The 23,225-nt window shown below is 50.4% G+C and overlaps 10 protein-coding genes across 10 annotated transcripts; 6 read left to right on the forward strand and 4 right to left on the reverse strand.

Moving 5' to 3' along the window:
• Positions 1–273: 273 nt before the first annotated feature.
• POX_a00166 (uncharacterized protein) lies at positions 274–2,952 on the forward strand (the record flags this gene model as incomplete). The annotated part of the gene is made up of 5 exons (XM_050109114.1): positions 274–708; positions 1,307–1,350; positions 1,726–1,933; positions 1,999–2,369; positions 2,478–2,952. 5 exons carry the CDS (start codon positions 274–276, stop codon positions 2,950–2,952), a joined length of 1,533 nt encoding a protein of 510 aa, XP_049972882.1.
• Positions 2,953–3,482: 530 nt separating this feature from the next.
• POX_a00167 (uncharacterized protein) lies at positions 3,483–4,250 on the reverse strand (the record flags this gene model as incomplete). Its single annotated transcript, XM_050109115.1, has 1 exon — positions 3,483–4,250. One exon carries the CDS (start codon positions 4,248–4,250, stop codon positions 3,483–3,485), a length of 768 nt encoding a protein of 255 aa, XP_049972883.1.
• Positions 4,251–5,527: 1,277 nt separating this feature from the next.
• Positions 5,528–6,739, reverse strand: POX_a00168 (NADH:quinone reductase; the record flags this gene model as incomplete). Its single annotated transcript, XM_050109116.1, has 4 exons — positions 5,528–5,671; positions 5,753–6,481; positions 6,553–6,635; positions 6,697–6,739. The coding sequence occupies 4 exons, from the start codon at positions 6,737–6,739 to the stop codon at positions 5,528–5,530; spliced, it is 999 nt and encodes a 332-aa protein (XP_049972884.1).
• A 1,583-nt stretch (positions 6,740–8,322) lies between these two features.
• Positions 8,323–9,078, forward strand: POX_a00169 (uncharacterized protein; the record flags this gene model as incomplete). The annotated part of the gene is made up of 3 exons (XM_050109117.1): positions 8,323–8,362; positions 8,437–8,515; positions 8,649–9,078. 3 exons carry the CDS (start codon positions 8,323–8,325, stop codon positions 9,076–9,078), a joined length of 549 nt encoding a protein of 182 aa, XP_049972885.1.
• Positions 9,079–10,697: 1,619 nt separating this feature from the next.
• POX_a00170 (uncharacterized protein) lies at positions 10,698–11,507 on the reverse strand (the record flags this gene model as incomplete). The annotated part of the gene is made up of 3 exons (XM_050109118.1): positions 10,698–10,863; positions 11,041–11,193; positions 11,353–11,507. The coding sequence occupies 3 exons, from the start codon at positions 11,505–11,507 to the stop codon at positions 10,698–10,700; spliced, it is 474 nt and encodes a 157-aa protein (XP_049972886.1).
• Positions 11,508–12,612: 1,105 nt separating this feature from the next.
• On the forward strand, positions 12,613–13,509 carry POX_a00171 (uncharacterized protein; the record flags this gene model as incomplete). The annotated part of the gene is made up of 3 exons (XM_050109119.1): positions 12,613–12,985; positions 13,049–13,281; positions 13,354–13,509. The coding sequence occupies 3 exons, from the start codon at positions 12,613–12,615 to the stop codon at positions 13,507–13,509; spliced, it is 762 nt and encodes a 253-aa protein (XP_049972887.1).
• A 962-nt stretch (positions 13,510–14,471) lies between these two features.
• Positions 14,472–16,268, forward strand: POX_a00172 (AP-1 complex subunit mu-1; the record flags this gene model as incomplete). Its single annotated transcript, XM_050109120.1, has 6 exons — positions 14,472–14,510; positions 14,612–14,740; positions 14,877–15,106; positions 15,199–15,688; positions 15,752–16,126; positions 16,188–16,268. The coding sequence occupies 6 exons, from the start codon at positions 14,472–14,474 to the stop codon at positions 16,266–16,268; spliced, it is 1,344 nt and encodes a 447-aa protein (XP_049972888.1).
• A 761-nt stretch (positions 16,269–17,029) lies between these two features.
• On the forward strand, positions 17,030–19,276 carry POX_a00173 (Acyl-CoA ligase sidI; the record flags this gene model as incomplete). Its single annotated transcript, XM_050109121.1, has 7 exons — positions 17,030–17,188; positions 17,265–17,335; positions 17,395–17,542; positions 17,598–17,633; positions 17,700–18,746; positions 18,813–19,092; positions 19,146–19,276. 7 exons carry the CDS (start codon positions 17,030–17,032, stop codon positions 19,274–19,276), a joined length of 1,872 nt encoding a protein of 623 aa, XP_049972889.1.
• Positions 19,277–19,817: 541 nt separating this feature from the next.
• Positions 19,818–20,554, reverse strand: POX_a00174 (uncharacterized protein; the record flags this gene model as incomplete). Its single annotated transcript, XM_050109122.1, has 2 exons — positions 19,818–20,272; positions 20,407–20,554. 2 exons carry the CDS (start codon positions 20,552–20,554, stop codon positions 19,818–19,820), a joined length of 603 nt encoding a protein of 200 aa, XP_049972890.1.
• A 358-nt stretch (positions 20,555–20,912) lies between these two features.
• On the forward strand, positions 20,913–22,689 carry POX_a00175 (uncharacterized protein; the record flags this gene model as incomplete). The annotated part of the gene is made up of 3 exons (XM_050109123.1): positions 20,913–21,850; positions 21,927–22,230; positions 22,285–22,689. 3 exons carry the CDS (start codon positions 20,913–20,915, stop codon positions 22,687–22,689), a joined length of 1,647 nt encoding a protein of 548 aa, XP_049972891.1.
• Between the last annotated feature and the right edge of the window lie 536 nt (positions 22,690–23,225).

Here is a 23,225-nt window from a genome sequence, read left to right on the forward strand (position 1 = left end):
GGAGAGACAGCCACCAGCATATCCACAGGGAGTGAGCAAGACTGTTCGACTGTCGACAGAGCAGGGAGAGAAGGAGAGAGAACGAGTAGTGAGAGAACAGGGCTCACAGACCACTCTGCAAAGTCTATAAAGCAAGGCATATTCTTCGCTCTACCAGATCTTTTTCTTCATCACGCATCACTCTCTTTCAAGCATTCCCTTCTTTTGAAGTCCAGCTCTCTTCTCTACACTCTCTCGAGACTTCCCTCGTTCCAATCAAAACCCACCGTCATAATGCAGTTCACTACTCTGTCCGCTCTTCTCGGCCTCGCTGCCACCGTTGTTGCTCTGCCTCCCATGGCTCCCTCTGCCGGCGGCATGGGCGCTGGTAACGGTGTTGGCAACAAGGGCAACACCCAGGTCCGCTTCCCTGTGCCTGACAACATGACTGTCAAGCAGGCCCAGGCCAAGTGCGGTGACCAGGCTCAGCTCTCCTGCTGCAACAAGGCCACCTACGCTGGTGACACCACCGATGTCAACTCTGGCATCCTCGGCGGTACCCTCAGCAACCTCATCGGTGCTGGTTCCGGTGCCGACGGTCTTGGTCTCTTCAACCAGTGCTCCAAGCTGGACCTCCAGATCCCCATCATTGGTATCCCCATCCAGGACCTGGTCAACCAGAAGTGCAAGCAGAACATTGCCTGCTGCCAGAACTCTCCTTCCAGCGCCGTGAGTATCTTCCACGACTTCTCCCGGTCAATGCTAACTCTTCTGTCGGAACTCCGACCTCATCGGTCTTGGCCTCCCTTGCGTTGCCCTCGGCTCCATCATCTAGGGGATTTTCCCTTATATTCTGCCTTTGGGCGAGATGGATCGGTGGCAAGGCCTCCTGGTTCGGACCTCGTTGGTCTTGGCCTGGTAGGAAATGGACGCAGGCAAGGACTGTATTCGATTCTCGGGATGTCCTCAAAGATCCGACAAGTGTTTCATTAGTTAGATTTTTTCGACTCTGCCCGTGTATCATTAGTTGTGTCGGTGGCACCCCTCGGAGAAAGAAGACTGTCTGGTTTTGTTGATGTTTGGCTTGTCCACCACGCTCGCTTACATGTTGTGCATGCTGCTCTGTTTTTAGCTGCAGTCTATTTTCGGACAGCCACTTTAGTTGAATTAATTGATAAGAGATATCGTGATTGTGACTCTCTCCTTGTCCCATAGCTTGTACCGTGTCTGCTCGAAGATGGATTTCACCGGTCTCGTCTGTCTCAGAGTCCGTTAATTTCCCTTTCGCCCACTTGATTCGTCTTCTTAGGGCTACTGTGACCAGTAGTCGAACTCGGCATCGATGTCTCTTGGTGTCGGGGGTGTGAGCGTGTGCGTGTGCCGTGGTCGTCACATCAAGCGGATCCCCACCGTTGGGAAACGCTAGGCACGGATTCAGGCCTGATGCAAAGCTTCGCTCGGTGGGGGTCTTCACGCAACACTCTGCGTCATAATTCAACAGCAAACTATCCTCGTGATTATAATTCTTTCACATATCTCTCCGAAGCGTCAACTCGATCTTACAAGTCCACAAATTTCCTGCGATTTTAACACGTTCGTACCGGTTCATCCTGGCGGCATCGCAAGCGCCGTCTCTGTTCGTCTTAGCGCCTTGTCCTGAATGCGGCCTAGAGGATTCTTGGCCCATCCACTCTGGCCGGCAGGTCACAGCCCATTGGCAGAATTGAGATCAAACGATCTATGCAGCATCTGCAATGGTGTCGACTTTTGTTACGAGGTTGGCATCACGGCCCCCGGTCTGCTTGACGCTAGCTCATGGACATCTTTTCTCTGCATGGTCGGTCTCCTAGCCCCTGAAAAAAATGCGTATGAATCCAGAGATAGCGACCCTTCTTACCTCATCCACACTCACATCTCTCGTCAAATCGTCAGTGCAATCAAGGTCTTCCGCTTCGTGTGCGCTGGTGATACAGCAAGCCCGAGCTGCCCATTCTTTCAGATCAAAGCCGGGATTGACAGACTCTTGTCCTCGTCGATTTGCCATCGTCGGTGACTTCTCACGTCTTGTTGGCAAAGATGAATGGGACTTCCTCTATTCATTCCCACCCGAGGGCGCGCAGTGATGACCCCGGCATGCAAGTTGTACCGGGCAGTGAAAAAGAGGCCATTTCCAATGACTTTCCGATCTATGTTTTCGGACCAGAACGACCAGCTAAGGAGGAGCAAGTGAAGTTGCACAGTCCCAAGAAGACAGTATGTGGACTGAAGCCGATGGTGTTCTGGGCACTCTTGGCCGTTGCACTGCTGGTGATCATTGGCGGCGCAGTAGGTGGTGGTATCGGAGGAACACTTGCAACTCGACACACTTCAGAGGCATTCCAAACGAGCGCGTACGTTATGAAGCCAGGATCCTTTTCTTTGTTTTTTTTTTTCTTTTTCCTGGTTTTTGGGAGAGTGGAATTGATGACACTAGCTTACACCTTACGCTTATCTCATAGCTCCTCATCAATTCTACCCTCAACCATGTCAAGATCAACAACAACGTTGGAAACCTCAACTACCAAGCTTGTCTCCACCATCAGCTCCGCCCCCGTCTCATCCGGTACAACAGGAATAGCTTCAAACCCGTGTCCCGGGAGAAATTTGACCACAGTTACCGGCTCAGACGGGTCGGTATTCACACTATTGTGCGCAGTCGACTGGCCCAGCGGAGTTGATGCCTCATCTGGTCATGGAACGGTTTACGATCTTAACCGGTCAACGCGATATACGCTCGGCTCTTGCATTGCCGACTGTGTTGATTGGAATGACGATGTCGCGAATGATTCCAAGTGCAAAGGAATCGTGTATACCGCCAACTTGACTGCGGCATTTGAGGGCGGGCAGGGTGGAAATTGTTTCTTGAAGAGCGCGGTGGGGGTTTATTTCCCGAATAGCTATGTGTCTATGGCTGCGGGGATCCTGGGAGGATAGCGTACGTTCTCACGAGGATACATTTGTATGATATGAGGTGCTTTGGGGTGATTTGATACTCACGGGGATGCGAGCATCATCGGCCCGTTGACAGAAGAAAGATCTGAATAGTCAATAAGCTTTCTAGGGACAAGACCTGTTTCCAGGGCATTAGTATGGAGTATATCGATGAATAGTAGGAGGTCGGGAGGTACTACTGTAGGTATCTAGTACATTGGACTGCTGGAGGTAAAGTATCACTCATAGAAAACGCTCATAATGAGACTACGGCAAATGAACGGATTTGCTTGCTCTCCAAGCCATCTCGGTTGATCAGTCTCCCAGTGACTCTCTCATAGGAATATTCATTCTAGCAGGAGAGATGCTCATGTGTCAGTCAAAAAAATGTTCAATTATCTTGAACCAAAAGCGTTTTTGAGAGTCCCATCAAGATATAGGTTTGACGATCAATTTTTTTTCCATGGATACTGCGTGGAAAAAGACCATCTTTGCACTCCCAATTTCTGCAGTGAAACCCGCTGAACCCGGCCCTAGCGAAGTCTTCCGATCAACTCCCCCGCCCACAATTTTGCACTCTCATTGTCAGATCTCCGCAATCCATTATCTTTGAGCCAGTTGAACTCGTCCGTCTCATCGGCAACATCTCTCTCCATGAAACTTGCGGCATCAATCCACCTTGGCGAGGGAGATTCCTCCGCCGGGTTGAACGACGGGTCTGGTTGCGAGGGACTTCGCACATGGCGCCTCTTCAAGAATCCCGTCATTGATCGTCTGATTCTTGTCCGTGTCTTCACCTCCGACGTTTGAGGTTCCCTATACCAAGTCTTGTCCCAACTCATGCGGAATCTGCTGGATTTCCCAAACTTGCTGCCTTTATGTGATGCGGTGTCGGCTTTGGATTCGGTATCGACTGTGTGGTCTAGCTTCTTCGTCAAGGTCTCGGAGGGTGTTTTGATGGTTTCCATTTTCAAAACGGGGTGATCTGGCAGGGAGAGGGCCTTGATGGCACAACTGGTAGCAGGATCGAGGGTGTCGACCTCGTCAAAGAGGGTTCGGATGTTCAAGTCCCATTTCGGAGTGGCCAATTCGGCTGATATACTCGACTCGTTAGAGGAGCTCGGAACCATTGTGGATGTAGATGTGATGCTCTCTGTAGGGAAAAGGGATGTGGTGCGAGAGCTGGTGGGAATCAATTCGTTCGAGTCGTCGTCAAAGCTCCGGTGTGATTGTGTCGTCGATCCTTTGCGTGGAAATGTGTTTCCGCGGACGTAACGGGTCATTGACGCAATAAATCCCATGGTGAAGGGTCGGTAGGGCTTTTGTACAGCGATAATGATTCAAATTATGGATCCTTTGGTCAATGCCCCGTGGGATAGGCGTGGCAGGGATGCACGGCTGATGTAAATGTGCTTGGGCCTGGGTAAATACTGGGCAAGGGGGAGGTAGTCGACCAGACTCCGGATTCGTTGGGCTGCATTTGTGATTTCTGTGAAAAGTACCTCGAACATCCTGCGAGCAGACTTGACGCCCGTATTGGGAAGCGCGTTGGGTAAGATTTGCGTGATGTCCCAATAAAGGTCAGCTTGAATGATACGTGAGGAACTTACTATTCGGAGGGGGCAAAAGGCTTGCTTGAGACGTCTTTACTACGGGCTATCTAGGCTTCATTTGCTGTCAAGAAACCCCATCAATTGAGAAAGCTCAAGGCACGGCGATCTTGACTGGTGCGTTGCTGGATAGACTCGACACTCGTTCCTTTCCGGAATCGAAGCGGGCTGATAATTAGGCTTCTCACCATACTATCAGCCTGCAAGTACGTCGATCCTGCAAAGACTGGAGAGGTATGCGAGCATCCGCAATGAATTATTATTGATTTCGGGGAGCGGCCTTTCTGCATTAGTATTGATGGAACGATCTGCCAGAAAATCTCCATGCAAGGGTGACGAGAACAGCCCCTTGTGGATGCACACGAGCAACTTTATGACTGCTTTCGCTCTTTTGCGGAGCACCTGGTCATGGCTGAAGTTTCCCCCCCCCCCTCTCTTTTCTTTGCTTTCCTCGCAGCCACTTCATCTTTCGTTGCAAAAAAGATGGCTGAGAGGGAAGAAGTGCACGAACAAGAATGAAGAGATTGTTTCAGCGGATAGATGGAGTGGAATTAATCTTGTCTTGCGGAGCCGTGTCACGGCTCCGGATGTGCTTCAAGTGGTGAGGAATGCGGTCGCACAATCACCTTCAAGCAGCAGCTCGGCTCGATCGTCGGGTAATGTGCAACGAGCGGTGTCGCTGATGGGCAACGGTTGCGGGTGGTCATTGGAAGATCGAACTTGTCATCAAGTGACAGGTGACAGGTCAAGTACTGATCTGACGAGCTACTGGCGGCATCAACGAGATCGTTGATCGCCTGCACTAGATGGCAACGAATGATGTGACAAATAGGAGTCTACTGTAATCAAGTTGCATGATAGAAGGACGTTTCTACACACTCTCTCTATTGTATAGCGGGACTGAAAACACATTTCGCAAACTGCAAAAATTCCCAGGAAAGGGGGGGGGAATGGGGAAACGCACAAAATCACAACTTGGCACTTGGGGCGTCAGTGTAAAGGCTTTGAGTGCGGCTCATGGCCTCGTGAGCCTCCTTCTCAATACGACGGAGCAACACTTCACAAGTTGGGATATCGTGGATCAGGCCGATGACTTGACCAGCGGTCCAGACCTGCGGTAATGGTCAGCGAGCTGTTTTTAAAACAGAAACCCCAAGCAGAGGCAAAGACACAATCAGAAAAAAAAAACTTACACCATAGTCGGGGTCACCATTAATGAAGACCTGGCGACCACGCTGGCCGCTCACATAAGGTCCAATCTCAGAAAAGTCGCCAGTTTTGCTCTCCTTCTCAATCTTGAGTGCATCCTGGGTGACCTTGTTGGCGAACAAACGAGACGTGTTCTTCCACCGGCGCAACACCAGAGCAGTATCTGTTTCTTGCGACTTCACGATGGTCTCCTTAATGTTTTGGTGAATAGGAGCCTCGACAGTGCTCATGAATCGGGTACCCATGTTGATACCCTCGGCACCGAGCGCCAGCGCGGCAGCGAGACCGTAACCATCCGCAAATCCACCAGACGCGATGAAAGGAACGCCCAGGTCTTGGCGAGCGCGGTTCAGCAGAATGAAGTTGGTGATGTCGTGCTCGCCGACGTGACCAGCACACTCGAAGCCGTCAATCGAAAGGAAATCAACACCCAGCTTGACAGCAGATTTGGCATGGCGGATGGTGGTACACTTGTGGAGGATGGTAACGCCGGCCTTCTTGAGCTGCTGAATGACAGGGCCAGGGTTGTTACCAGCCGTCTCGACGATTTTAATACCCTCGTCAATGATAACCTGGGCGTATGCGCCGTAGTCGGGGGGGACCATGGCCGGCAGAAGGGTCAAGTTGACACCAAATGGATACTTGGTCATTTCGCGGCATCGTCGAATCTCCTTGCGCAGGTCTTCGGGGGTCGGTTGAGTGAGGGCAGTGAGCTATATGAGTCGCCGACATTAGCTTTCGTTGTCTCTCTCATCCTCGGAAGACCAGAGTGAATATGACTTACCAACCCGAGACCACCGGCGTTGCTGACGGCCGAGGCCAGCTCGGCATAGCCCACCCACTGCATACCACCCTGCACAACGGGTACTAACAAAGGTGAGCATACGCTTTCAAAGCACAAAAAGAACCCCCAGGATCGACTACATACCACGAATACCCAGCTTACGGGTAAGGGCTGTGTTGAAAGGCATGGTAATGTTCAATTAACGAAGCGAATGCTGGCAGTGACAAGTTCGCTGGACCTTGATATATGGCCGCAGTGAATAAAAGACAAGATGAAGTGGAAGAAATGGTCTTGCGGTGTCAGAGAGATGGAGAATCCAGACTGGACTTGGGATGTTAAGAGAGCCTCCAGGTCATCCCCCCGGCCCCAAGTGTAGCCGCGGACTGACTGTGGGGAGAATGGAGTTGCCGAGGTTCGGACGACTGTACAAATTGGTCGTACCTGGACGAATCAGAGCAATTCGGCGAACGGCTACCTTACCAATGCGCACAGCGGGGGACAGGGTTGATAACCGTCTCAGCCTGGGGTAATAGAGTGTTCAGTCCTCGCACACGCATGCCTAATGATGTCCACAGGAAGCATAATTTGGTCTAGTCATCTTTGACACCCGAAGGTGCGAGGATGGCATTTTCGCTCTTCTCGATGAGCAAGTTGTTCATGGGTGTTTCAAAAGCTGGTCGTAAATTGGCATGTGACAGAATCTGGTTTCGATCACGAGGTGTACCATAGAAGAACGTGGATCCCGCAGTGATCAATAATCAGCAAGTGGCCGAGTCTCATGGTAACAGTCTTGACAATGGGAGAGTGGAATATTGACTTGTCGGCATCCCGAGATAACTTTTCGAGGCCTAGTTTTAGAATATAGGTTCATGGAATACCGATGTGATCCACGACGGGACCCGGCTGAGTGCTGACCATGTTCCGGTCATGGCATTTCAAAAAACAAAATGGAAGCGATCGCTGATGCCTGGACCCCTCGAGGACATAAGCCTGAAATCTTATCCTGGTAACGACCTGAACAAGGTAGGTATTTGATTTTGTGCAGCTGGCGTCGGATTGAAAAGTCCCCATAACAAGCCTTGGTCGCGACTAGGGACATTTGCACCGCAAGGAGGGCGTCCTGCATCGTTGCTGAGAGGTTTCGACAGCATGTCAGAAGATTTCCAGTACAATCTTACATTTTGTACTACTCGAAAGGAAAGGCAGGTTTGAATGAACGCGATCATTTCATTTTCTAAACAAAGTTTTCTCATGTTGGTATGTAACCCTGATATGAAACCCATCGAACTCATGGAAAGAATCAAATGGGCGATTAACGACGGGACAGCTCCTTCTGCGAATCTCGAATTCCCCTCGAAAGTCGCGACAGAATGTCGAAACCAGAGGGCGCTAAACACACTAACTTCATCCCGACCAAGACCGATACATCAATGTGAGCGGAGATTCGTGTGAGGGAAAAAGAAAAAGGAAAAGGAGGTCAGACGCGGCTTGCGGGAACAAAAGAGCTGCTCACCCCACGCGCAAGCGAGCTAAATCACGTGATATTAAGATCGATCGTGACGAAAGTCACGTGTAAGATCGTGACGGACAGAAGGATGTTCCGAAGAGTAATTGCGGGCACCGCCATTGGCTCACTGTCGGCAATCCCGTGACGGTGCGAAGCCCGAGGTAGTCCGTTCCGATTGCTGGCGACGCAATCATCTTTTTTCTGATATTGCGATTGCGACGACGACGACAACGACGACGAAAGGAACATCGACAACGATCAGCATGTTTTCTCAGAAGCTCGCTCAACAGTCAATGCGACGGCGTAAGTCCTGAGAGCTACAGACAGGGCCTGACTATGAATTTGATCCCCGCTAACAATGTCATTTCGATGTGTAGTTGCCGTCCAGCAGCCGCTCGCCATTCAGTCCATGGTGCGCGCTGCCCCGGCTGCCGCTACTCTCGGATTGCAGAAGAGGTTGGTCTTCAGTCCTTTCCAGATACTCGAAATGCGTTCGTTTGAAGGCGGATGACAGAAATGTCTCTCGCCGCGATCCGTATACGTCATCATGCAGCTGCAGATTACTGACTTGAATGCATTGAATGAACAGACCCATGACCTCCACTTCCGCCGAGGAGACTTCTCTTCTGGCCAAGCAGCGCATGAACCGCCCTGTCTCACCGCACTTGGCTATCTACCGCCCTCAGATCGGTTGGATCGCTTCGGGTCTTAATCGTATCACCGGTGTCGCTCTCTCCGGATCTCTCTACCTCTGGGCTACCGCATATCTCGCCTCTCCCGCTCTCGGTTGGCACTTGGAATCCGCCTCTATGGTTGCTGCCATGGGCGCTCTTCCCTTTGCCGCCAAGGTCTTGCTGAAGGCTACCATGGCCCTTCCCTTCACCTTCCACTCATTCAACGGTCTCCGCCACTTGATGTGGGATCTGGGTCGTGGCCTGTCCAACAACGTCATCATCAAGTCTGGCTGGACTGTTGTCGGCGTGAGCGTTGCCAGTGCTTTGGCTCTTGCTTTCGTCTAAGTTTTGTCAATCATCTCTTTAAATTGCGTCTTTTTGTACTTGTAAAATGGGTGGCTTTCGTCGGGCTTTCCATGAATATATCGCGTTGGTTCTGAGTGCAGGTTTGCGTGACTAGTCTAGTAATATTTTCCATTTTCACCAGTGAGCTGTCGGCTTCTAGACGGTAAAAGGGTGACATCCTATCCATTGCATAAAAATATGTTCAAATTAATGATATGTATTCACACTACATTAAACAAAGATTATTCATGATGGCTTGCGCTATATGGAAGAAGACCTCTCGACACAATCTTAGGTAATTGCGGACACTCCAATCGACTCCGTTGACAAGGGACTGACTGGTGCACTGTGCTGGATGGGAATGACCATCCATACTTCAAGATTTGCTTTCGAGATCCATGACGAATTTCCACAGCGCATCCCGTCCCGGGTGAAATGTTGGGGGACCTTCTAGGTCAAGACGTTCAGAATCACCATTATGTATCAACAACCCTGAAAGCTCGGGGCGCCCCATCGCCCTCCAATGAGCAGCCGCACATCCATGACCTCTAAGAGTAATAGATAATGCACAATCAGCGATCCAAAGCCCCGGTCAAAAGATTCAGCAAAGCTGACAAGGACAACGATACCTTAGTTTCTGATTGGGGCACCATCCATTAGAATTGCCCACAAGCGGTTTGATCCAGTGGTCTGGGAGGTCTCCATCCACATTGTCTCTTCCGCTCTCAAACCGGGCTTGGTGGAGGGTTGGGAGGAAAAGGACGTGGCGATGGTGGATCTTGTACCGAGTGATCGCTTGTTGGCATTCCACCGACCAAAATAGGAGTCACGCGGGTTTGTATCAAGATCTTTGTTCGAGATGGAGGCGCTGATGCTGGCTGACGGTTCATTTTGGAGGTTTAGGGCTGATCGTAAACAAAGGGAGAGTGTAGTTTTCGAATTGATGCGCAATGTCGAGCGCTGATCCTAAGATGGATCTTTTAAAGGAACGCTCAGCAGGAGAAGAGGAAAAGAATAATGTAATTGAACAAACTCGATAAGAATGACGGAAGTTGGATACTTGTCAAGTGGCACTGGGGGTATGGTAGAAGTTCTCAAGTCAAATATAGTCTTTGAGATTGGTGCAGTATAATTAGCAACCCAGCAGAAGAGCTTCAACTTCTACTTATATACCCCGTCAAGTGCTTTGACCTCTCATGGTGCTTTTTGCAAACGCACAACAGAAGCGTCTACCACCATGTCCAGTCTGATGAATCCTGCGCTCAAACATAATGCTACGATACTTGGAGTGGGTACGCCGAATCGAGAGAAGTCTGGATGCTGCATCACCCTTCTGGAAGTCTTCAAACGAGCGAGGTATGGCGGGTCGACTGCAGATGACTGGAGTCTTCCAGCTTTCGGGCTCAAGGGACTGCAAGGGCCCGACGGAACAGATCAAAACAGACAGGTAGTCTGACCAAAAAGCTACACTTATATGCTTCGTCTGTAGTGCTCATCTGTTTCCTAGCAATTTTGTCACTTACTCTCAATCTCGAAAGCTGAGCCAAGAGTGATTGGTTCAAGCGTTTCTTGAGAGAATACAAGAGTCAATAATGACAAGAGCCCAGCTGCCGTGTAGATTAAAATCGAATTTTGATGGCTGCTGGAAAGGATTCGTGGAGCTCGAGCGAGCTGTCGCAGCATCGATACGAATGCATCTCATTAGTGGCACTACTCATTTGATTGCATCTTTCCGGCTTGTTGCAGAAATGCCTTCTTTTTGACCTACGAAGCAGCCACAGAAAACTTGAAGATATGTTAGAGGCTTTCTGTCTTTCACAGCACAGACCATTCGGGCAGATGTTCCGCAGCGGTCAGTACCCGCTTCACTTTTCCCGTGTGGATGAGACATTCTGGGGAAAGCTTGCAAATTGATTATAGGTATTCAACGGCGCAGACCCGATCGAGGATTATATCACTTACCGTTGCAGATGAGAACGTCTGTGCACCGTTTGCTCAAAGCGGCTACTTTCTTGTTCCCGGGTATTTGCCTCTTGTGCTGTTGAGTAGGTGATCGTTGAGCTTCTAGCTTTCATCTTGCAGTTGATTAGCTTAAACACATCGAGAAGCCTCACTCTGAGACGCAAAGTTCCATTGCCCAACTTTATTTCTTGCGAGAAAGACCAGTCTTAATGCAACAACGCCAATGTGAACAACAAGGCTGGCTGTGCGCAAATAAGCAGATTCGTAGACTCCCAGATGCCCATTTACATCAAGCTCACGTGGGAGTCTTACAGAGTGTCCGCAAGTCCTACTCTTTCAACAGTTCCCAGATTCTTCAACCCCATCAAGAAGTACCAAACAAGGTGCAACGGGTATCGGGATACACAAGACGGCAATTTTTTCCCAACGGCAGACAAGCGTGTTGCAAAGAGAATCAATAATGGCATCTTGACCAGCTTTGCGGCTGCTCTTACCCGGAGCCGTGGCGTCTAGAAGTTTGGAAGCCAACTGGCAAAGCTAGAAGCCGGCGGGATTCTATTTTACTGGAGTTACCCCGGGGTATCACAGAGAAATGGAACAATTCACCCCTGTAACTTCACAGACTCGTTAAAATTAGGAGGCACTGACTTTGAAAAGTTCTGGCGGACATGAAGCGCCAATGCCCGGCGGGCTGAGTCGAGCACTCGAACGGTTTCTTCTCGAGCGCAGATAGAAAACATGAGCCAAGTCATGCTTTGATTAAAAATGTGCACGCTCCATAAAGTGGAATCCATTGTAGTCCGTTACACGCCACCTTGTCTGAAATTGAAATGAGCCTTTCACATTGTCCTTCTGAAGTGCACCTATATATGTGCTAGATACCTGGGAACTCATTCAGAGCATGATGACAAGGCATGTGGAGGGAGCCAACCTTAAGTGCCTCAGATCCACGTTCTATGAGCACTTCTGCTTGTGAATAAACTCAAGTAGAGCCTGGTATTCTTAGTTCTATCATTTTCCTCAGCTCAGCAGTTTGCGGATGGAGGCCAAGTTCTAACCCCAGTCAAGTGGAGACCTTGAAGAATTCCAGTTGCATCATGAAGCATCATCTCTTTTGACTGACTATTCAAAGCCATAGAACGTGATCAGCCCCCAGGTACTTGTCAAACGACTTGTCCACAATAAGAAGAGTACAAGGCCCGTGTTTTTCAGATTACCACTTTCATGCTCGGATTTTAACTAAAGAGGACCCGACGAACCAATTGCCGGCGGCGCTGCCACTTGGAGTTACCCCAGACGAGGTCAATCAGGGAGGGCACATGGTTTTTTGTTCCAGACATCAAATCCTCTCGAATTAACCGAAAAAAATATTGAAAAAGGCATTTCCACACATGAGGTGTGCACAATCCTATTTGTATGAGAGTATGACTCAAAAGAGAGAGTCCGAGTTGAACTAGTCTTGATGGAAGCCAGGGAGATGCATCGTTAGAAGTGGCAGTATCACACCGCCGAGGCCGAAATCTTTCCACACCTCCGAAGGTCGACCATCTTCCGCAGATCAACCCGACCATCATGGCTTCGAATCTGTCCACTCGAGCGGTAAGGACCGCGTGTTCTGCGTCCAAGGTTGCTCCTCGCTCCCTTGCAACGGTTGTTTCCTGCCGCACCTTTGCGACGGGGCCCGAACCATCAACCACCGAGACTGAGCAGCCTCGATGGTCTTATACGCCGCCGCGCGCAAAGGCACCTTTCAGTCTCCGGCTACACTCGAAGCGTCCCTTCTTCCATGTGAACTCCGACCCCGCGTTGTTGGACCAATTTTATATTCGTATGCTGGGCAACAATGGCGACAAGATGTTGTCCGACGAACTGAAGTGGCTGGCTGTGACGCACAAGAGCTTCGACCAAGGACGTCGGGGCTTCAATGATCGTTTGGCTTTCCTCGGTATGTTTGTGCCCTATTCTCTGTATAGTTATGTGTTGTGCCATCACTCACAGAATTTGCCAGGCAAACGGATTGTTCAATTGCAGGCTTCACTGGCTCTGGTCCAGAGCTCGGAGGCTGCCAACACGCCCGCGAAAGCCGATCCCCACGGCCGAACACCTTTCTCTCACCCAGCTCTTGATGGCCTTCGAAGCCTCTCCCCGGAGACCAAGAGCTTCTGGACTGACCGAACAAAGCTTTCTGAGCTGGCTCAAAAATACGAAATGCAAAACGTTCTGCGCTGGACTCCTCGCAAGGTAGGGATTTCTCCGTCTTATTTACTTCCACATGCACGCGCAGTGGGCTAACCATATATCCCTTTCTCTCAGCCCGACGATCTCAAGGCATCTGGTCTCGAACTTGTCCTGGCGCACACCATGTACGCCGTTGTTGGAGCAGTCTCACTGGAGAAGGGTGGACACATTGCCAACAAGGTGGCCCAAGAACGGATACTCGAGCCACTCGGAGTGAAGACCGTCTCTTGAATGGGGAGAGGGCTCTGCTTGGGTTGAGGAGTTGCAATGTACCCTCCAACCCTCCGCAGCATTTTAACGGCGTTTGTATTCGACATTTCTTCTCGGGGCCAGGATGACAGGAGGCTGCACTGGACTGGACGCGCATCAGGTCTCCACCACTGGCGATGTACTGTATATGTACCATATCTTATCTCTTCTACCCTCTACGTTGACCATTGGCTATATTTGCACAATACCACACATGATTTTGTTTTGGAAGTCTGTACTGCATTCGAAATAATAGATCGCCAGAAGGGCTGAGATCACATTCTTAGTAGACAACTAGTCAAAGCCGTCAAGGGAAATGTACGGTTCCTCTGACACCGCCCGCGTAACAGAGCAAAATACACGGCCAGCTCTTATGGAACCCTCTTTACGATGCCTAGTCTCCGCACCTCTGTATCGCAAGAATACAGCAATTGAAAACTGCAAACCAATCCCAGCAGAATGCTGGGCAGTTGCAGAAAATCAAAATGACTTTATACTGGCTTGCACTGTCTATGGAGGGCGTTGAAGAAGAAGAAAAAAGGAGCGCATGTGGATTCGCAGAAGAGATTTTTATATGGAACGAGAGACGCTAGTCTTCTTTGGGGAGAGCCGGCGCGGCTCCACTCAAGTTGCGGGCGACTGGCCCTTTCGGCGGCTTTGGGGGTTCAGAAGCAGAAAGCTTGGGTCTGCGTAATGTGTTGCGACCGCAACTGTCGGATGATCTAACTTGTGCCAATTCTGCAATCAGTCAGGCCTCGCAACATATCTACACGCGGGCATCGCACTGGCTATCTGAGCGGAAGACCATCGCTGGAGGGAACAGCATGCGCATCTGGCCGTGAACCCCCCACCCACCCACCTCCGTCCTCGAAACCAAAGAACCGCATATCGACACCTAATCATCACACATCTCCGCGCTTCCCCCTCTTCCCCATTGAATCACCATGGCGTCGGCTCTTTTTTTCCTGGACCTTAAGGGCAAGGTACGTGCAGATGGTGAACTTGGACCGAATCCGCTTTGATGCTCACGATGCTGCATTTGCGTGTCGATACTTGTGGATCGCGGCACTAACAGCTCGTCTAGACCCTCCTGGCCCGTAACTATCGCGGAGACATTCCCATGTCCGCCGTCGAGAAGTTCCCTATCCTCCTCAGCGAAGCGGAAGAAGAGTCATCGGCTGTTCCTCCCTGTTTCTCCCACGAAGGTGTCAACGTATGTCTTACAGCTTATCCCCCCGTGGCTATCTGATGCTCCAGCCCCCCCCCCCCCCCCCCCCCTCATTTTCTTGCTCCTGACATGTGTCGGTTACTTGCTCAAGGCTAATGCGTCATGAAATGACCAAAAACAGTACCTCTACATCCGACACAGCAACTTGTACATTCTCGCCTTGACCAAGCGAAACACCAATGCCACCGAGATCCTCCTTTTCCTCCACAAGCTTGTGGAGGTTTTCACCGAATACTTCAAGGTTCTTGAGGAGGAGAGTATCCGAGATAATTTCGTCATCATTTACGAATTACTGGACGAGATGATGGATTTCGGCTACCCACAAACGACAGAGAGCAAAATCCTGCAGGAGTAAGTGGATCTCGTGTTAATTCGCAAGTCGCAGGTCGGCACGGCTGGGGACGGGGGAGCTGACTCTTCGTTTTTTTTTTCACTGGTGACAGATACATCACACAAGAGTCGCACAAACTGGAGGTGCAAGCGAGGCCACCCATTGCAGTCACAAATGCTGTTTCTTGGCGAAGCGAAGGTATCCGATACCGCAAGAACGAAGTCTTCTTGGATGTGGTCGAGTCTCTTAACCTTTTGGTCTCGGCCAACGGAAACGTACTTCGATCGGAGATTCTGGGTGCTATCAAGATGAAATGCTATCTCAGCGGTATGCCCGAGTTGCGACTGGGTTTGAATGACAAGGCCATGTTTGAGACAACGGGACGGGCTACACGAGGCAAGGCTGTGGAGATGGAGGATGTCAAATTTCACCAGTGCGTTCGTTTGTCTCGATTCGAGAACGATCGAACCATCAGCTTCATTCCACCAGACGGTGAATTCGAGCTCATGAGTTACCGGTTGAATACTCAGGTCAAGCCACTGATCTGGGTTGAATGCTTGGTCGAATCGCACTCGGGATCGCGCATTGAATATATGCTCAAGGTATAACCAGCTCGATATTTCGTTTACACGACAGAGCCAACAAGCTAATCCATTACTGTACAGGCCAAGGCCCAGTTCAAGCGGCGCAGTACAGCCAACAACGTCGAAATCCTCGTCCCCGTTCCTGAGGATGCAGATTCACCGCGGTTCCGCACTAATATCGGTACTGTGCACTACGCACCGGAGAAATCGGCCATTATCTGGAAGATCAAGCAGTTTGGTGGTGGCAAGGAGTTCCTCATGCGCGCTGAGTTGGGTCTGCCTTCAGTCAAGGGAGACGACGAGCATGGTGGCGGCATGACTGGTGGCTTCGGTGGTAGTATGGGTGGAGCTGGCGCCATCGGCAAGGCCAAGCGGCCCATTAACGTGAAATTCGAAATTCCATACTTCACCACTTCCGGGATTCAAGTGCGGTACCTCAAAATCACTGAGCCAAAGGTATGCTATGTTATTTTCCAACGGCCCGACACCAAAACATCGAGGCTAACATGTTACCCAGTTGCAATACCCTTCTCTACCCTGGGTCCGCTACATCACGCAATCAGGCGACATTGCGGTCCGTATGCCAGACGTTCAATAGAAGGAAGTCGTTGACTGGGATTTCCTGCACAAGCGAACTGTATAGCTTCTTTTTATGTCTCTTGCCTTGGTCGTTCTATACTTTTCTCAACCGAGCTTATACCTACATGCTTCATTGAGGCCGGCCGGTCCGATAGATAATTCAAACTTGAACTTTTTTTCTCCAACGCAGGTACTGCAGGATTCAAATGGAAGGAGAGGGAATGTCGACAGGTGCCCTGAGCGCGGCCGCTCCACACGATGCCCGTCTCTTCAGGTCGCAACCTCTGGTTACTTGGCAATTTAGCCGTCCGATATGCTATGCATGTGCATATGCGTGGCAGCTCAATCGAGTATCATCCCTATAGGCCTTTATCTTCAGAGGCGCGAAGGGATCTCGCCAAGGTCCGTCATTCGGGTCATTGAACCACAAAACGGTCTCTGTCAGCACGAGCGCACTTCGAATTCTCTCGAGCTGGCGGTTGACCTCTTGAGGCTTCGCTAGACAGTTGTGAACAAAAAGAAACCTGGACCTAAAAAGCAGTCTTGAGGTAACCTCGGATCGGCCCTCGACCCCGCATACTTACGGTTGAGTGCGGGGGAGCTGTCAGTTACCCCATCTTCAAAAGTGCAGTGACACCTTGACCTTCATCCCTTCACGATTCAAGCGCATACTCCAAGTGAACTATTGTCTGAGGCCAATCGCACAACCACGTACATTCTGATTCTTATCGACCTATAATGAAGCTCCGGTGATCGCAAAACAACATATTTTTCTTCGAAATGCGTCTCTGCGGAAGTGTTACCGCTGCGGCCCTGCGACACAGACGCGGCGATGCAACCCCCGGTCTATTTGCCTTGCAAGCTGGGCTATTCCACTTCAGGCTGAAACAATGCAGGCGAGGCCTGCTTACGGACAGCTATGCTCGAGGCCCTGCCATGGTATATATTGGAAGTCTTGTTATGAAAAAAAAAAGGAAACGTTCAAAGCTGATCGTGACAATGATCGATCCTATAGCCCCCCTTACTGGAGTTGACTGTCGGTGAACATTTCGCCAAGATTGTGTCAGAGCACGGCGATCGAACAGCGTATGTCACGAATCTGTGGTCAATACTGTTTAACCAGGCCGAAGCTTATCTCAGTCCAGAGTCATCTCGAAACACCAACAAGACCGTCTTTCCTATGCCTTGCTTGATAGTCGAAGCAACTCGCTTGCTCGTGGCTTGGCATCCGTTGGAGTCAAGAAAGGGGATCGCGTGGGGGTAATGCTGGGGAACTCATCAGAATATGCTGTAGTAAGCGATCTCTCTTTCACCGGGTTTAAGTCACGATATATTAACTATATGTCAGACGGTGCACGCTTTGGTAAAATTGGGTGCCATTCTGGTGAGCTAAATTCAAAACGTCAACTGGTTCTGACTGTTGAATCGCTGATGTGACAGTTATTGTCAGGTTCCACTCAATCCATCGTTTAATGCTGCTCAAGTGATTTCTGCACTGGACCACCTTGGATCAAGCCACCTGATCATAAGCAGCGAGTCCAATCTTCCCCGAAAAGATCCTCGTTGCAATCTTCCACTTATAGATCAGCTCGTCGGAGATATCTCGTCTCACAAGCTTGAGTCATCCTCCGTACCCTCGTTGAAGCAGATTATTCTCGTCGACAATTCAGCTGGCCGGGTGGATACAGCATCATACAGGAACCTGACGCCATTTCACTCCATCGTGTCCGACTTGGCAGCTGATGGTCGTTCTTTACCCCCTCAGGACCTTTCGCCTGACGACATCATCAACATCCAGTTCACATCTGGTACTACAGCAATGCCCAAAGCAGCTTGCCTCAGTCACCGCTCGATCCTCAATAACGGAGCCCAAATCGGGGACCGAATGCTTCTAACACCAAAGGACATTGTCTGCTGCCCACCGCCATTATTTCATTGCTTCGGATTGATTCTTGGGTTCATGGCCACAGCAACCCACGGCTCAGCTATCGTCTTTCCGTCCGAGTCATTCAATGCCAAGGCAGTGTTGAGAGCCGTGCAAGAAGAACAATGCACGGCGCTGTACGGCGTTCCGACAATGTTTCTCGAAGAACTCAATCTCATCGAGACTGGGCAAATTGCGAATGAGGGATTTGAATTTTTGCGAACTGGTATTGCTGCTGGTAGCAGCATTCCCGCAGAGCTTATGAAAAAGCTTCACAAAGTTCTCAATCTCACCGAATTGACGATATGCTACGGAATGACCGAGACAAGTCCCGTATCTGCCATGACGACGACTGACGATCCTCTTGAAAAGCGAATCAACACCGTTGGACGGCTGATGCCACATGTGGAGGCAAAGATCGTTGACCCGGTCGACAAGTCTAGCATTCTTCCTGTCGGCGCACGCGGAGAGCTCGCTGTGAGTGGGTATCTGCTGATGAAAGAATATTGGAACGAGCCCGATAGAACCGCGGAAGTCATGATCGCGGATGCAAAGGGAAAGATGTGGATGCATGTGAGTTTGGTTCTTGCCCGGCTTTTCTTCGAGCCAGCTCACTGACACGCGCCATTACGATTGCAGACCGGTGATGAAGCGACTATATCAGCTGATGGCTATGTGACTATCACGGGCCGAATCAAAGACTTGATCATTCGCGGTGGGGAGAATATTCACCCCTTGGAGATTGAAAACTGCCTGCTCGGAATGCCCGAGATCAACGATGCTTCCGTCGTGGGCGTCCCAGATGCGCGGTATGGCGAAGCTGCTGTTGCTTTTGTCATCGCACGAGAACACACCTACAGTCCTCTTACTCCTGAGAAAGTCCAGTACTGGGTTCGTGAAAAGCTCAGCAATCACCTAGGTATGTGTCATTTTTTATAAGTTTAACTTTGTGCCCGCTAATTTGAAGAATAGCACCGAAGCATGTTTTCTTTCTCAAATCGGGTGAGACGTTCCCCAAGACCGCCAGTGGGAAGATCCAGAAATTTAAGTTGAAGGAGGAGGCCATCAGACGCATCACACATAATGAGAAGAAATCTCAGTAGATAGATCAGAATTGAGAATCATAAATTCTATTAGAATTAAAGAAGAAAAGACCGTGCTTCGCCGCAGACTGAGAGCCCCCGCCAGTGCATCAAATCAGCAAGCAACCAAAGCGCGGATCTCGTTGTCGTGAGCTTTCCAAGGTTTGCTGTGGCAAGGAGACACAGAAAGCACCGTTTTCATGGCTGAAGACCGCCTGCGTTTAGACACCACAGACTAGTGGGACTCTGCCCAAGTTTGAGCAGTGCAATGGGGTCCAAAGGGGCATGACACTTACTGTACACATCACGGTGTACCAAGTCAAGATCTGAGCATTCGCCAGCCAAGGTCTGTTGCTCACGCTGGTCAAAATGCAGAGGTAGCTGTGAGGAGCATGGAACCCATAGGGTATTCACCGGGCAGAGTTTCCCAGCAATAGTCCCTCCGATGTGGTGAGAGCTTGAAATGAGGGTAAGCTCGAGGGCGAAACCCCCAGAATTTCTGACAAATGCCGCAGCGCATCCGCTTGCTGGGTTTCCAGAGGTCTGAAGCAGTCAGGGTGCTTCAAAAATCCTGAATACCAGTCTCTCCCTGCAGTTGAGCTTTGGCTTCGTCACCCCGAGCTTCTCCGACCACCCATTCTGGATCTTCGTCCTCGAAGTACTTTTCTTGCTGCTCTGTCCAGTCATCGTATTCGTCGTTTTCGTCGACACTTTTGTAGTCAAAATCCGGATCGTCTCCTCGCATAAAACGTAGACCCATCTCCCACCGCCAGGCCTTTTCACCCTCTTCTTTGCTTGCTGGGATATCATCTCTATCCTCGGCCAAAATCTCTCCGTCAGGCCCGCGGGCATAGCTCAACATTGCGTTGGGATCTGGGTGAGCCAAAGCATCCATCTTTGCCTCGGATCGCATCAGATCGGCTTCCAGGACTCCTGAAAATCCCTTGGCCCGACCCTGCGCTTCTCTTTCCTGCGGGGTCTGAAATCGACGGATGAGGCGATCGTACAACAAAGGGTCTAGAACGGTTGTTCGAACATCGGTTAGCTTGTGATGTCAAGTCACTGCTGCTTCCAGTTCAGAGTGCTGAGTTCCGGCTTTTGAGCCAAAAGGACCAGCTCCTGAGCCTGCAGCTAGGAAAGAGCAAGCGGACCGGCTAGCTCGAGGTCCGCCGAGAAGTACTCAGGATGCATATCCAAGTACCGCTTTCGACGATTCTTGACCTGCACTGAAGCATCTTTGGCCTCGCCGGACGAATCTCGGCGAGATTGAAAGCCTGTGCTCTTGGGGAAATGTGGCATCTTGATGCTGTTTCAGAGATGTGGGGATGAGGAGTGAAGTGAGGAACGCGGAGCTCGGCGGCAAATGCGTGAATTTCTGCCACTCGGGAGCTGTCCACTTTCTGTAATCCCTCTTTTTTGCCTCGGACTTGATATGCGGTCGAAATAAGCTCGTACGTTCTTCTGTGGCTTACATCAGTGTGAGCTGGATTGGGCAAAGTCATCGTATCTGTTTACATGGCTGCTCCTGTGAAGAATCGTGCTAACCAATCCAACAGACGGACGCACTTATTGAGCTGAGCTGATACGATTCGATATCTTCGTGCCCTAACGAAGTGTCGGGACATCTCCCCTGAAAGATTCTTCTACCGAGGAAGCCATGGCGATTGAAGAGTACATTAGGCGCATTGACGCCAGACGGCTTGTCAAGGGTGTGGGCTTGCTGTTCATCCTTGCCCTTTATTCCCCAGTAATGCAGCTGGTGCTCTCCCCCGTCTATGGGTCCTTGCCATCTCATCTGTTCCATAACTTCGGCATCACGCTCTCTGGCGCCGCTGGATGGTTTTTGAAAGATCAGATCCAGAGACGTTTTGGTCGTCTTGCGGCTTTCATGCTCCCAGTCCTGGCATTCTGGACCCCGACTGTTCAATACTTCGTGCTGCAGCAGAGCTCCAAGCTCGGGAATCCGACCGGGCCCATCGTCACTCAGATCTTCGGGTATTACCCATTGATTATGTTGACTGTGGCTGTTGCTGGAAAGCAGATCCAATATGCCTTGAACCTGCAGTCACATGGTGATCTTGTCGTTGAGCATGTGCCACTCATCGGCTCTTATGTTCTCTACTCCTTCGGTGAGCACGTTGCCCGAGCTGTCCTGGCTCGTGCCATCGGCTTCACAGTTCTCTTCACCAGAGCTGGCTTGCAGTTTTTGATTGCGGCTGTCTACGCCGTTATCATCCCGTCCAAGCTGTTGCTTCTGGCAATCCCTTCGCTGATCTTCAGCGTGACCTACGATGTACACATTGGAGGCATTGGCGGCGTGAACTCGGTCCTCCAGAAGGAGGGATACTCTCTGCTTGCTCGCCAGGAATCCAACACCGGCTATATCTCGGTTCTCGAAAACCACCACGACGGCTTCCGAGTGATGCGATGTGACCACAGTCTGCTCGGTGGTCAGTGGACTAAAGTGACCCCGGGTTATCATCCCCAAGTCGAAGATCCAATCTACGCCGTATTTGTTATGCTTGAGGCCGTTCGTCTGGTCAAAATGGAACATGGCGAGTCTCGTCTCGATGCTGGCAGTAAAGCGCTTGTGATGTGAGGCAATCCCCAGGATTTTCTGGAGTATAATAATTTTACTTGAAGGGAAAAGTCAACTGACATTATGCCTCAGTGGACTTGGAATTGGCACGACACCGGCTGCTTTCAACAAACACGGCATTGACACTACCGTCGTTGAAATTGATCCTGTTGTGCACAAATTCGCCACTGAATACTTCAACTACCCATCAAACGGCGTCACTGTCATCGATGATGCCACTCGATTTGTCCAGAAAGCCCAGAAATCCCCGAACACTCAGTATGACTACATTGTCCATGATGTTTTCACCGGTGGCGCCGAACCAGCGGAGCTATTCACCTACGAATTCCTGCAGAACTTGAATTCCCTGCTCCGCGACGACGGAGTGATTGCCATTGTAGGAATTGACTATTCCCCGCCAAGTATTATTTTGCTAATGAAACCCATCTAGAATTATGCTGGAGACCTGAATCTCTACCCTACGGGATTGATTGCCCGCACAATCCAGACCGTTTTCCCATCATGCCGCATCTTCCGTGAACAACTGCCTACCGATGAGAACGATACGTCAGACTTTACCAACATGGTTTTCTTCTGCAAGAAGAGTTCTGCCACGCCCTTGGAGTTCCGTGACCCTGTCTCTGCAGACTTCCTTGGTAGCAGGGCGCGTGAAACCTACCTCATTCCCACTCACGAGATCGATCCAGCCCTCTTCAAGACCATCCCCGAGCATGGCAAGCGCATTCTGGTCGACAAGCAAATCGGTCTGCTGCATGGATTCCTGGACAGGGGCGCTCTGAAGCATTGGGGAATTATGAGACAGGTCATGCCTGCCGTGGTCTGGGAGACCTGGTAATGGCCCGTCCTCAAATTTGCGGGACACAAAAGTCTTTTGTACTATTCTGGCACTGTATTGCCCTTCCGAAGAGGCTGACAGATGTTGATGTACACCTAGTAGGCCAATTTGATTTGATGCATTTGTCCCTTCAAACTACAATATCGTAAGCGGTCAAATCATGGACCTTCAATTCCCGCGTAAAATCCACAAGTAATACTTCTGTGTGAGCCTGATTGGACAAAATTCGCGGGCTGGGAGAACTGATTTTGTCTGGCAAGGTTTCAAGCAATTGAAAGAAATTCCAAGCTGGATAGACGGATCCGCATCCCCCCCCCCCCTTGGCCCTCACGACTCGTAGAGGTAGATCAATCACATGGAACAAAGAAATCACAAATGGTGGCAGAGGAAGTTGATCCATTGTCTGCTCTGATCATGAGAAGTTGAAACGCAGAAGTCAGGGAACAGTCCCGACTCGATTTTGAAGCACAATTCATATTGGTATCATGAACTAACATCCCGCGAAAAGCCGATGACAAAGGGGAAGCAAGAAGAAA

Source organism: Penicillium oxalicum, chromosome I (genome assembly GCF_001723175.1).
Source record: "Penicillium oxalicum strain HP7-1 chromosome I, whole genome shotgun sequence".
Classification (NCBI taxonomy): Eukaryota; Fungi; Ascomycota; class Eurotiomycetes; order Eurotiales; family Aspergillaceae; genus Penicillium; species Penicillium oxalicum.